The sequence below is a fragment of the Tursiops truncatus genome, chromosome 5, assembly GCF_011762595.2.
Source record: "Tursiops truncatus isolate mTurTru1 chromosome 5, mTurTru1.mat.Y, whole genome shotgun sequence".
Classification (NCBI taxonomy): Eukaryota; Metazoa; Chordata; class Mammalia; order Artiodactyla; family Delphinidae; genus Tursiops; species Tursiops truncatus.
The window spans coordinates 33,990,557-34,003,688 of record NC_047038.1 but is presented as its reverse complement, the minus strand read 5'-3'; the positions used below and the strand labels follow the sequence as shown (position 1 = coordinate 34,003,688).

At 35.6% G+C, this 13,132-nt stretch overlaps 1 protein-coding gene across 7 annotated transcripts in view; it reads right to left on the bottom strand.

Moving 5' to 3' along the window:
* Positions 1-552: 552 nt before the first annotated feature.
* Positions 553-13,132, bottom strand: part of PPA2 (inorganic pyrophosphatase 2) — an 84,227-nt gene continuing 71,647 nt past the window's right edge. For 4 of the 7 annotated variants that reach the window (XM_019927751.3, XM_033856806.2, XM_019927752.3 and 1 more), the window contains 2 exons: positions 1,830-1,866; positions 553-762 (listed from right to left, as the gene is read on the bottom strand). In XM_019927751.3, coding sequence (XP_019783310.1) covers positions 734-762; positions 1,830-1,866 — 66 coding nt within the window. In that variant the 3' untranslated portion in view covers positions 553-733. Of the gene's footprint in view, positions 763-1,829; positions 1,867-5,311; positions 5,334-7,391; positions 10,425-10,865; positions 10,902-13,132 lie in introns of those variants that run through there. The other 3 variants (XM_073805019.1, XM_073805018.1, XM_073805016.1) reach the window with 3 other exon arrangements.

The window sequence follows — 13,132 nt, the reverse complement described above, 5'->3', positions numbered from 1 at the left end:
CGTACAAAATAAATGGTAGGAAAGAGCCTGAATAAATGTAAACACACTTACACAGGACTATTAAGAGGACAAAGGTTGCCTAAATGAAGTCTCCACCAGCAATGGACGCAAAAAACATAATATGGTACGAAAATGAGAGCAATAGTATCTATAAAAATCTTATTAACTTACTAAATTTATCATTTTTATATTAACTCACAGAAATAAAAGTTAATAGGGCTTCCCTGGTGGCGTAGTGGTTGAGAGTCCGCCTGCCGATGCAGGGGACGCGGGTTCGTGACCCGGTCCGGGAAGATCCCACATGCCGCGGAGCGGCTGGGCCCGTGAGCCATGGCCGCTGAGCCTGTGCGTCCGGAGCCTGTGCTCCGCAACAGGAGAGGCCACAACAGTGAGAGGCCCGCGTACCGCAAAAAAAAAAAAAAAAAAAGTTAATAAAATCATTGGGTTCCTTCAGGCATGCAAATTGCAACTGGTGAAACTCAATGCTTCTAAATTTTTGCTATGAAATTCAACAACATCTTTCCACATCAATAAATATCCAAAGGAGACTAATTCAAAAATTTCAATGTTTATTTACACTTTGCATATCTCAAAAAGTTTGAAAAAAAAAAAAAAGTTTCAAAAGGAAGTTAGCAAATTCTCATAGATCTGCTTGTTTCTAGCACTTGGGGGAGATGGAGTCTTGGAGTTTTTAGAGACTGGAATCCTGATGGCAGAACTTCAAATGTTCTCATCACTTGCCAAGGAAGTGCCATACTTGATCTGTGTTTAAAAATGGGGGAAGCAGGGTGTTAGGGAAGGGGTGGAGAGGGAGGTGGGGAGGAAAGGAGGATAAGACAAATTTAATTTAGACCTTTCGGAAAGATTTAGGCAGATAAAAACAATCAGAACTCAGTATGACACATTTCTATATTTAAAGCCACTCACCTTTAAACTCTCAGCCTAAGTTCTCTCATTTGGCTAAGGTCTTATATTCTAGAGCCTTCCCACCTTATTTCCTACATCTTACTGGGTCACTTTAGTCTTTATCGAATAGTACTGAAGCTAGTGTCCTAGCTACGGCATGAAAGGTCTAGGAAAACCCTGTACTGTAAAATCTGACTGTCTGTCAAATACCCCAAATGGGATAGTATTGCAAAGAAACAATCTGTTAGTTTCCCATATAAGGAATATCGTTTGCTTTCCCACGAAATCATGTCTATACATTTGCTCCTTTCTAAACATCTTACAACTCGATTCATAGTAAATAGTTCTCATTTTTCCTCCAAACTTGCAAGTTGAATATTCTTCTGAAGTTTCATATTAAAACAAAAAGGCAAAAAAGCCTTGTAATATTTTAAAAGGCAAATGATACACGCACATGCTTGTATTTTGAAATTTTTACTACAGAACATTTTTACTTGTTTCTCAAAACAGCTTCAAATAATGGTAATTTAAAAAAATGCTATTTTTAATCCTACTATAAATTTTGATTTTAAGATCTTTAGTTAAAATGAGTGATTCATTAAAATGATGATAGATAATAAATAAAGTCTCCTAAATGCAGACATTTGGAGGCTTAAAATTTATCAGGACTAGCTGGAACCTCAGTACTTCACCAACCGTCACTGCACAATCAAACTACTTTCTAGCCTAAAAGGAATAAACATGTTCCTTATTTTCTGAAATTAGGAAATAATTGATTTCATCTGAAAATTATAATGACTAAAAAAGTACTTTACTTAGTTTATATAATTTTTAAATTAATCTATTGTATTTTTTGGGGTCTCCACTACTGTAAATGAATACATTTACATATCTAGCTCCTCAAGAACCAGCATATACCATACCTTCTTCATTACTTCCTTTATTCAGTGAAAATGACACCTGAAAGATAAGAATAGAGTCTCTGTTATAATGAACGTTTAGATGTGGAAACTATATCCAGAATGGTTTTCTTTTAACATGAAATTACAGAACAAAGGGAATACTCCTCTTTGCCTTTTATTGTTATTGCCTGTTCTTTCAGATAAACAAACCACAGACTTAAGAGTCAAATAAGAAAAAAAAACATTCTTGAAAAAATTTTCTGTCATTAACCCATGGGAACTACTGAGAATGTGAAGAGAGGAGAGGGGTTTTCTTTCAGTTTCTTCTTTGGCTGAGACCTTGAGAACAAAAATCCAAAACACATATTCATAGATACATGCACACACATGGACGTAGGTACAACACACAGAGAGACATTATATAATGTATTTAGCTGTCTTCTAAAGTGTTTAAATTAATTTTTCTATTTTGATGACTGGGCCAAGATTCCTAGAAAAGACATAACCTGTGGTAGACAAGATTGAAAAGTTTTTCTGAGATATAAGATTTCTTCCTAATTAAGAACAATACATTTTTAAAGGTTTAAAAAGAAATTTAAAGAGAGATCCATTCTCCACAGAGAATGCACAAAGCCCAAGATAACCAGAATAAGCATCTATGTAACCAACACCCAAGTCGAGAAATGGAACATGCCAGGCACTTCCCCAATCATAACCTCTTCTCCCTGAGGTATAACCACCACCCTGATTTTATGACACACTTTTCAGATTTCAAATTTAATAATCAACTTCTAATTCTCTGAATTTGCTCAGCCTTAGTGGGAAAGATCTGCCTCTGATATTTGAGGTCTGGGGCAAATGTACAAATGGAGACCCATATATCATACACCTGAGTATTTAAAGGTTATAAATCAAGCTAACAAAGTGACTATAAAAACTGTTGCATCCTACTATCTTGATAAATATACCTTTGCACTGGCTTGGAAGCTCTCGTTTAGCATTCTGGACACCTTAGAGACTGCCTGAACATGGCAAAGTACGGAAAAGAGGCACATGGCCTTCATCCCACCCTGCTTCTGCTACCCCAGGCTCCATTCTGTGTTGAGGGCCTCACGTGCACAAGGGTAGCTCACACATCTAGGTATCCCCTGCCTCCTAACAGCCACCCACAGGCCGCTGTAGAAGTAATGGTGAGCGGAGTCCACACAGTCACGAACGTACACTTGGGGGGAGATGCCCACGTAGGCCCTGGAAACAGGCTTGCAGCTATCTGGGTAAGGAATTCCAGGGACTTGAGTAACTAAAAGGTGGTCTAGAATGGGGGCTTGGGCTCCTGGTGAACGCACAACTTTGGTCCCTCGGTCTTGCCCTGTGAGGAGGGACGTGATTGGATGAGGGCCAAAGCAGGACCCTCTAAAAGGAAAGACACAAAGCAGGGCCCTCCTTAGGTCTAAGGACAGTCCTGAAGAACAACTCAGCAGGAAAATATAAATGTCAGCAATATTAAAAGATTCTCTATGATAGTTAATGTGCCAACTTGGAGGTTGGTTTTGGCTGAGATTAACTTTTAAACTGATGAACTCTGGGTAAAGTAGACTGCCCTCCATAATGTGAGTGGGCCCCATTCAATCAGCTGAAGGCCTGAACAGGACAAAAAGACCAGCCTCCCCAAGCATGAGGGAATTCTCCAGCAGACCGCCTTTGGACTTCATCTGAATCCCTGGCTTTCCTGGGTCTCCAGCCGGCCATCCCCTTCTGCAGATTTTGGAATCACTAAGCCTTAACAATTTCTTCATATGTATCTCTTATTGATTGTTTCTCTGAAAAAAACACTGGCTAATACATTCCCCTGAATCATAAATGGGTTAAAGTTAGTTTTCCTTCTACTCTTTAAGAAAAAGGTTAATCAAATATGCTTTGTTTTATTTTCTATCATACAAAATGATGATATAACAATGTAAATAAAGAAGACCTCTGTACAAATTTTATGTAAAACATCCTTGAGATTTTTCCAAGTACTTTCAAAAAAAAAAAAAAACCGAAAGAAAATTCTATTCAGCTTCCTAGCAAAGAGAAAATTCTTAACCATGGTTGGTTTTGAGGATGGCAGAACTTAAATCATTCTGGGTGTGAAAGTAACACTACAACATAAAAACTGAGATTAGGCCTTTGGGATTTAATGGCTCTGTTTTTCTATATAGACTATAAAACAGAATAACTTGCTTATTCTTTGAAATTCTTATGCTCTTTAAATTGTGCAGGACGCCTATTACAGAGTTCGTTGGAAAGGTAGCTGTTTAGGTTTCCTGCTTAAAATTAGCAGCTGCTTCTTGCTGGAGCTGTCAAACATTTCAGGGGAAGAAAATGTGTGATATATGAAATAGAATAATCGAGCAGCTTCTCATTAACCTAAAAAGCATTACAGAAAAGAAATGGACAAACTACTCTAGCTAAAACATTTATCATTACATTTTATTTTAAAAATGATTCCCAGAATGCTTTATTTCTTTATTCCTAAAATCTATTTCTTGGTTGGTAGAATATATTCAGACTGTACAAAGCCTCATATAAAAGAAAACAAACATCACAGGTAAATCTAACAGAGATAAAATAACTATGAAAGTCTGGAAGTTTTTTTTTTGTTTTTTACACTTTTCCATATTAACATATGTCAAAAGAGACCAACATTTAAATTTGAAAACAACAATGGGTTCATGATACACATCAGCTATTTAACTCTTCACCTACTGTCAATGACTTCCTGATTCTTAAACATTACACTTGCTTACAGAAAATGGAAGAACAAAGAAATGCACAGAGCAGCATTTTAAAGTGACCCAATCCCAACCCTCACTCTCAGAAGTCACCATCATTACATTTTCCTTGTAAGAAACAGAAGGATTTTCAGTTACTTACTTCTCCTAATTTCTCAGTAGGGGATGAATGTGGGCACCCTCTACTCATCTAAGATAAATTCTCCAGGAAATTGTATTACTTTATACTCTCATTCTAAAAATGCTATCTCCTTTCCTCTCCCACTCCAAAAATACTTCTCATGAATATTCATATCTTTAATTTCTTTCAAACAAATCTAGTGTTCTTATGACCAAAGTATTCCTCTTTTATCAACCAAAGAAGGCTTACTCTTTTCTGTCCCTACTCATGTAGAAACTGTATTTTAAATGAATATGAACTATTAAACAACTGTTTTGTACTCCTTCAGATAACCCCACCAGGTCCCTGTAAGCATTTTCACCTGCAGGTTACATGTGTTCAAATTAATTAACAAACATGACACACTCAACCAACATAAAAGCTTGCTTTACTACATGATATGAAGATTGATGTTCTTTTACTTTATTATAAGGATTCAAAATTAAAGAGAAAAAAGTTCCTGATTTTTCATTCAGGTGCAGTAGGGTTTTAGTTGAATTAAATTACCTTGGGTATTCTCTGCCTACATTATGTTTCCATGGTTCATAAGGCAGTTACTCTATATTCATTTTTCTTCTTCTTCCAGTTTTACTGAGATATAATTGACATACAGCACTGTATAAGTTTAGGGTGTACAGCATAATGATTTAACTTACATCATGAAATGATGACCTCAATATGTTTAGTGAACAGCCATCATCTCATATAGATACAAAATTAAAGAAACAGAAAACACATTTTTCCTTGTGATGAGCACTCAGGCTTTACTCTCTTAACAACTCTCACATGTAAAATACAGTGGCATGAATGCTATTTATCCTACTCTACTGTGTATCTCTAGTAGTTACTTATCTCATGACTGGGAGTTTGCACCTTTTGACTGCCTTCATTCAATTCTTCCTCCCCCCACCCACCGCTCTGGTAACAGCAAATCTGATCTCTTTTTCTGAGTGTGTTTGTTTGTTGCAGTATAAATGACCTACCACACTAGGTTAGTTCCTGGTGCACAATATAGTGATTCGGCATTTCTATGCGTTACAAAATAATCACCATGATTAATCTAGTTACTATCTGTCACCATACAAAGATTTTACAGTATTATTGACTATATTCCCCTTGCTGTACACTTCATCCCCATGATTCATCTATTTTGTAACGAAGTTTGTACCTCTTAATCTCCCTCATCTATATTCATTTTATTTTCACATTTCTTTTCTGATTTCTGCTTTATAAATCAACAAAACGTGACCAATTCTTAGTTATCCATAAACAAAATGTAAGAGTTTTTTTTGTTTTTGTTTTTAACATTTTTTTGTTTATTTATTTGGCTGCACTGGGTCTTCGTTGCGGCACGTGGGATCTAGTTCCCCGACCAGGGGTTGAACCCCAGCCCCCTGCTCTGGGAGTGTGAAGTCTTAACCACTGGACCATCAGGGAAGTCCCTGTAAGAGTATTTTAGGTTTATGTTAGTTTAATCTACTTCCTCTTCCTTTCAAGAATGTATACAATTGGCTAGTAGCTGAAAAAAATTATTTTACTTTCATCTCCTTTGTTCATCTTTGAGTGGTAATGCAGTGAAGCTTTTAAGAGGAAAGAAAGGGAAAGGAAGAGGGAGATATACTAGAATCAGATCCTGATTTACCAAGAAAATACATTATTTAAATTTTTTAATAGTAAACTGCCACAAAGATGTTCATTTTCAGAGTCACAAATAAAACAAATCTGTATGGCATAAATATTGTAGCATGACCTCATTAGAAAAATCACATCCACAGAAAGGTTCCACTCTAAAGGGAAACACAGTCCTCTTTGATGGAGATGTAAAGTGAGTGCCCACAGAGGGAAGGGTCTCTTGCCTAGGCAGTCCAAGAGGTCCAAGCAACCCTGGTAATAAGACGGCATCCCAGACAGAGTGATTTCAGAACTTAGTTTTGAGTTGGCTTGATTTAAAAAACCAGAAGCCAAGGATTGTCATCTTGTTCTGAGATGTGCAAGGAAACTATTCTTGATGTCATCAATAGCTTTAAGCAGAGATGAAGTACATGCCCAAAGGAAACGATCTGAGAAGCATGCTGTTAAAAGTCCTATCCAACAACTATAATGAGCTGTAACATTATTCTTCTGGTCATTACTTTTCATATTTGAAACTATTTAAAAATATTCATTAGTTGGTAGTTTCCCATTAGAGCACAGAACCCCAAAGTGTGCACTTCTAAACTAGCTGCTTTATTGATTATCTTTGTTGTGGGCCTCTAAAAAAATGTTACTATGGCTTTGGTGTGAATTTTTTTAAGTGCTATTGCTTTTAAGCGATAACAATGCCTCAGACTCACATCAGACGCTTTTGATGATGGATTCACCTCAAGTCCTTCGCCTGGTTATGTAAACGCCAACATGCGTTTATGAGATTGCTGGTAAAGTTTAGGGATGAAAGAGGTGGCCACAGTATATACTGATGTTAACTGCCCCCGTACGGAATAACCAACTGTTCAGGCACTATTTGTTGAAAACTTATTACTTTGAAAATCAGTTGTCCACATATATGCAGGTCTATTTCTGGATTTGTTTTAACTGATCTTTCTCTAGTTTTATACCATTACTATACTATTTTGATTACTGTAGCTGTATAAAATGTCTATAAAGAACAAAGTTGGTATTCTAATTGATCTAATTGATCTATAGATCAATTTGAGAATTGACATCATAACAATATTGAGTCTTCCAACCCACGAACATGATACATCTTCCCATTTATTTAGTTCTCTGATATCTATGGGCAATGTTTTACAGTTTTCAGGGTACAGGTTCTTCACATTTTTTTTCCAGATTTATTCCTAAGTGTTTCATATTTTTGAAGCAATTATAAATAATGTATTTATTTTTCACTAATTTTTGTTCCTTATAAACATACAATTGCTAATGTATATTGAGCTTATATCTTGCAACCTTGCTAAAATCACTTATTCTAGTATCTTTAGATTTTATGGAATATTTAATATAGACATTCATGCCATCTTCCTTTATAACCTGGATGCCTTTTCCTTCTTTTTAATGCCTTCCTGCACGGCTAGAAGCTTCAGTACAATGCTTAATAAAAGCAGTGGGATACGAGGTCTAGAGTTGTAGAGTTGTATTTACAGAAAGGTTTTTAAGTGCAAATTTAAGTTGTTTATGTCTATTTCTTCTTCAGTGAGTTTTGGTAGTTTATGTATTTCAAGGAATCTGCCCATTTCATCCAACTTGTGAAATTAACTGGTATACAGTTTTTTCACAATATTTCTCTATTGTTCTCCTAATAGCTCCTAAAACAGTAGTGATGCCACTTGTCTCATTCCTGACATTAAAGATTTGTCTTCTCTCTTTTCTTTCCTGAACATTCTGGCTAAAGGGTTTATCAGTTTTGCTGGTCTCAAAGAGTCAATTTTTGGTTTCATTAATTTTCTGTGTTGTTTTTCTGGGCATACAAATTCTCTTAATTATGAAATATCAATACTTCAAACACACAGAAAATGAAGAGACCATTATAACAAATATCTACTCTCTAGATTTTTTTAGAGTTAACATTGTTATTTCAGAAAAGTTACAAGTGAAGTCTCTTTTTCTCCCAACTCATCAAAAATAAAGACCTTATTTATTTTTATTCCCTCTCAGAAGTAACTTCTCCTAACCACTATGCTGAAACTGGTGATTATTGTTCTTATTTATGTTTCTAAAATGTCAGCAACGTATCTGTTTGTATTCATTAAAAATATATGGTGCTGCTTTGGGTGTTTTAAAATTTACTTAAATGATGCATACTGTATCCTGCTGCAAATGCTTTTTTCACCCAATACTGCACTTTCAGGTTTTATCCATTTAGAGTCATATAGTTCTAATTCACATATTTTACCTGTGGTATCGTATTCCACTGTACAAATATACTACAGTTTATTTACCCAGTTTTCTATTGACAGACACTTGTCCAGTTTCCAACTTTCCCATGTCTGATCATAAAAACTATGTATTAGTGTCTCTGTAGAATGTACATCTAGAAAGGTAACTTCAGAGTAGTGGGTTATAAGCATCTTCAACTATACTAGAAATCACGTAATTGCTCTTCAAGGTAGCTGTACTAATTTATACTCCTATAAAGTATATCAACGAGTACGAGTGGTCTCCCTTCTCCACTTGCTTAAAAACACTTGTAAACGTTTGCCTATCTGATAACTATGAAATTGTACTATGTCTTAATTTGATTTCATTGATCACTGGGGAAATACAGCAGATTTTCACATATTTACTGGCAATTTAAATATTCTCTCTTGTGAGTTGCCCATTCATACTTTTGCCCATTTTTTTTCCTACTGGTTATTTTTTTCTTGTTGATTTGAATAAGTTGTTAATCCTTTTGTCACTTATATGCAAGTACCTTCTCCCAATCAATGGCTTATCTTTTGACTTATTTTGTGGTATCTTTAATTGTTTACAGCTTGAAAAAAAACTTTAAATTTGTCAGTCTTTTCTAGGTTATTCCTGGCCCTTTAATATTCCATATACATTTTAGGATTATCTTACCAAGTTCAGTGAAAACCCTATTGAAATTCTGATTAAAAATAGATTGACTTCATTACTTAATATGGGAGAAATTGTCATTTTCATAATTAAGTATTCCTTTAAACTGTTGATAAATCTATTTGGGTTTTCTGTTTATTCTTGATTTGACATTGTAATTTATATTTTTAAAAAATTGTCAATTCATCTATGTTTAGAAAGGTATTGCCAAAAGCAATTTAGAATGTTCCTTTCTCTTTTTTTTTTTGGCCACACCGCGTGGCACGTGGGATCTTAGTTCCTGAAAAGGGATCGAACCCATGCCCCCTGTCCCCCCTGTAGTGGAAGCATGGAGTCTTAACCACTGGACTACCAGGGAAGTCCCGAGTATTCCTTTCTGATTACTTATATATCTCTTGTGTCTGTAATAATGTCTTAATTTTAATTTTTGATATTTTTATTTATGGCTTCTCTATTTCACTGTCTTTCCTGTAATAAGTTTGTCTATATTATTAGCCTTAAAAGAAGAAAACCCAGCTTTTATTTTATTTTTTTTTAACATCTTTATTGGGGTATCATTGCTTTACAATGGTGTGTTAGTTTCTGCTTTATAACAAAGTGAATCAGTCATACATAAACATATGTTCCCATATGTCTTCCCTCTTGCGTCTCCCTCCCTCCCACCCTCCCTATCCCACCCCTCCAGGCTGTCACAAAGCACCAAGCCAATCTCCCTGTGCCATGCGGCTGCTTCCAACTAGCTATCTACCTTACTACGTTTGTTAGTGTGTATATGCCCATGACTCTCTCTCGCCCTGTCACAGCTCACCCTTCCCCCTCCCCATAACCTCAAGTCCATTCTCTAGGAGGTCTGCGTCTTTATTCCTGCTTTACCCCTAGGTTTTTCATGACATTTTTTTTCTTAAATTCCATATATATGTGTTAGCATACGGTATTTGTCTTTTTCTTTCTGACTTACTTCACTCTGTATGACGGACTCTAGGTCTATCCACCTCATTACAAACAGCTCAATTTCGTTTCTTTTTATGGCTGAATAATATTCCATTGTATATATGTGCCACATCTTCTTTATCCATTCATCCGATGATGGGCACTTAGGTTGTTTCCATCTCCGGGCTATTGTAAATAGAGCTGCAATGAACATTTTGGTACATGACTCTTTTTGAATTTTGGTTTTCTCAGGGTATATGCCCAGTAGTGGGATTGCTGGGTCATATGGTAGTTCTATTTGTAGCTTTTTAAGGAACCTCCATACTGTTCTCCATAGTGGCTGAACCAATTCACATTCCCACCAGCAGTGCAAGAGTGTTCCCTTTTCTCCACACCCTCTCCAGCATTTATTGTTTCTAGATTTTTTGATGATGGCCATTCTGACTGGTGTGAGATGATATCTCATTGTAGTTTTGATTTGCATTTCTCTAATGATTAATGATGTTGAGCATTCTTTCATGTGTTTGTTGGCAGTCTGTATATCTTCTTTGGAGAAATGTCTATATAGGTCTTCTGCCCATTTTTGGATTGGCCAGCTTTTATTTTAATTGATCCTTTTCATTATCTCCTTGTTTTCCATTTCATTAAATATTTGCTCTACTCTTTATAATTTTCTCTCTTATAATGTAAAAAGATAGAAAAAAACAGAGTGCTTTTTGAGTTGAATGTTCAGCATCTCAATTTTCTTTCTTCATTTCTGCTGTACAATTTCCCTCAAAAATTATTTTTGCTGCATCATGCAAGTTTTGACATAGAGTGATTTAGTTGTCACTCAATTTTAAATATTTTATAATTTTTCATAATTCATTTTTTTGAGGCATGACTTGAGATGTATTTTTAGTTTCCAAACAACACAGATTTGGGGTTTTTTTCTTTTAATATTTTTATAGCTGATTAGCAACCTTGTTATACTGTTGACAAAGAAAGTGGTCTGCATCACCTCAACTCTTTGGTATTTGTTTTCCAACTCTTTGTGGCCTAACATATACTCAATTTTAGGAAGTGTCCACATGTACTAGAAAAAACAACGTAGTCTCTAATTATATATATTGATAAAGCTTGTAAATTTTGCTCTCATCTTCTCAATGTATTTTCCAAATAACACTTTATATACAGTAAAGGATCCTAAAACTAGCATCTTAAATCCCAGAATCAATTGTCATTAAATATCAACTGATATTAGATCTGAAAGGAAAACTACATGTGTGTGCACACACGCACACTCATGTGTGCACACACATACACAAACATACATTCCTTGTTCCCTATAAAGGCTCTGAACCTTGTTCCCTGAAATAAAGCTCCAACTTCTGGTCATACAGTCTTCAAAAACTGGGAAAGAGTCCTACCTTTTTGGCTATAAAAAAGACACACTACCCCAAAAAATGTAATTGGGTGGTCCTGTGGTTGAACTACCACTGAGAGTTACTCCTGTTGCTGGTGGCCACACACTGTAGCCCAGAGTAACCAACTGCCTCTGTGGATCCCTAGTGTGTTCAGATCTAAGTAGCAAACCTTGTTTTTGACACAGCCATGCCTTTCATGGTTGCATATAATTCAAACATCTGTATTTATAAACAAAATCCAGTAACCTTTCTGGCCATTTCAGCTCTCCTTATCCTCCTCACATCAGCTATCCTTCTGAAGATCTCTAACCTACGTCTGATAAATTACTTCTGTAGATATTTTCTCTTTTGTTTCTAAAATGCATCCAAATAATAGTCATCAGGGTGTTGGCTTTTATTTTTTCTTGGTTATGGTGACACTATTTTTCCTAATTTAATTGATCTGTACATATTGTTGGGTGACCACTTAATGATTTTGGGGGGAGGCCTCAATGCTACTACACTTAATTGTATTTTGATCAATATATGTTCACCAGTATATGCTTCCTGCAACAGTTCTCCTTATCCCTCAAGAGTTTAGTCCATTTCTTTTCTTTGTATACTTTAAAAGTATATGTTCACCAAAACCAATTACTTGATCCTAAAATCTCACCTAATTAACGATCGTTCTGCATATTCTGTGAATACACATCTAGAAAGTGAAAACCTGTTTTACTATCTGGCCGTGTTTTAAGCATAACTTCGGGCTCATTTATTTATCTATTTTTTTTTTATTTTTTAAAGATTTTTTTGATGTGGACCATTTTTAAAGTCTTTATTGAATTTGAAACAATATTGCTTCTGTTTTATTTACTTTTTTGGGTTTTTTGGCCACGAGGCATGTGGGATCTTAGCTCCCCGATCAGGGATCGAACCCACACCCACTGCACTGGAAGGCAAAGTCTTAACCACTGGACCACAGGGAAGTCCCCAGATTCATTTAACATCTACACATCTGTCTTAAGATAATATTACCTAAGTTGATTAACTTGTTAGAATGAGTTCACTTATTCTAAGTCCACTAATAAACCTTGGGGTTATAATTTGTTTCCATACAGGCCCAGGATTGATCTGGTCTGAATATGATCAAGTTTGATAGATGACTTTAATGTCTTAAATTATTCTGAGCAAGCAAAGGACAAACGAAAGCTGACAGTACTTTGAAGTCAGTGCAACGTTCAATATATAGCAAAATAGAGAGATCTGGGAATATATACCTAAGTAATGCTGATTCAAACATCTCAATGTGGTTGTGAAGAGATAAAATGCCAAGTCAAAATGCTCTGACTACAAAGAATTTCATTATTACAAGTTGATAAAATTTTCCGGAGAAATTGTTACCTAATCTGAGCTTCTGAATCACTAATGAAGCTGCTAATAGAGCAATTCTTTGATTTACAAATTTTTAATGGTGAAATCCCATATACAGTAAGTTCCACTAGAGCTGATGATGAGGGACTGCTT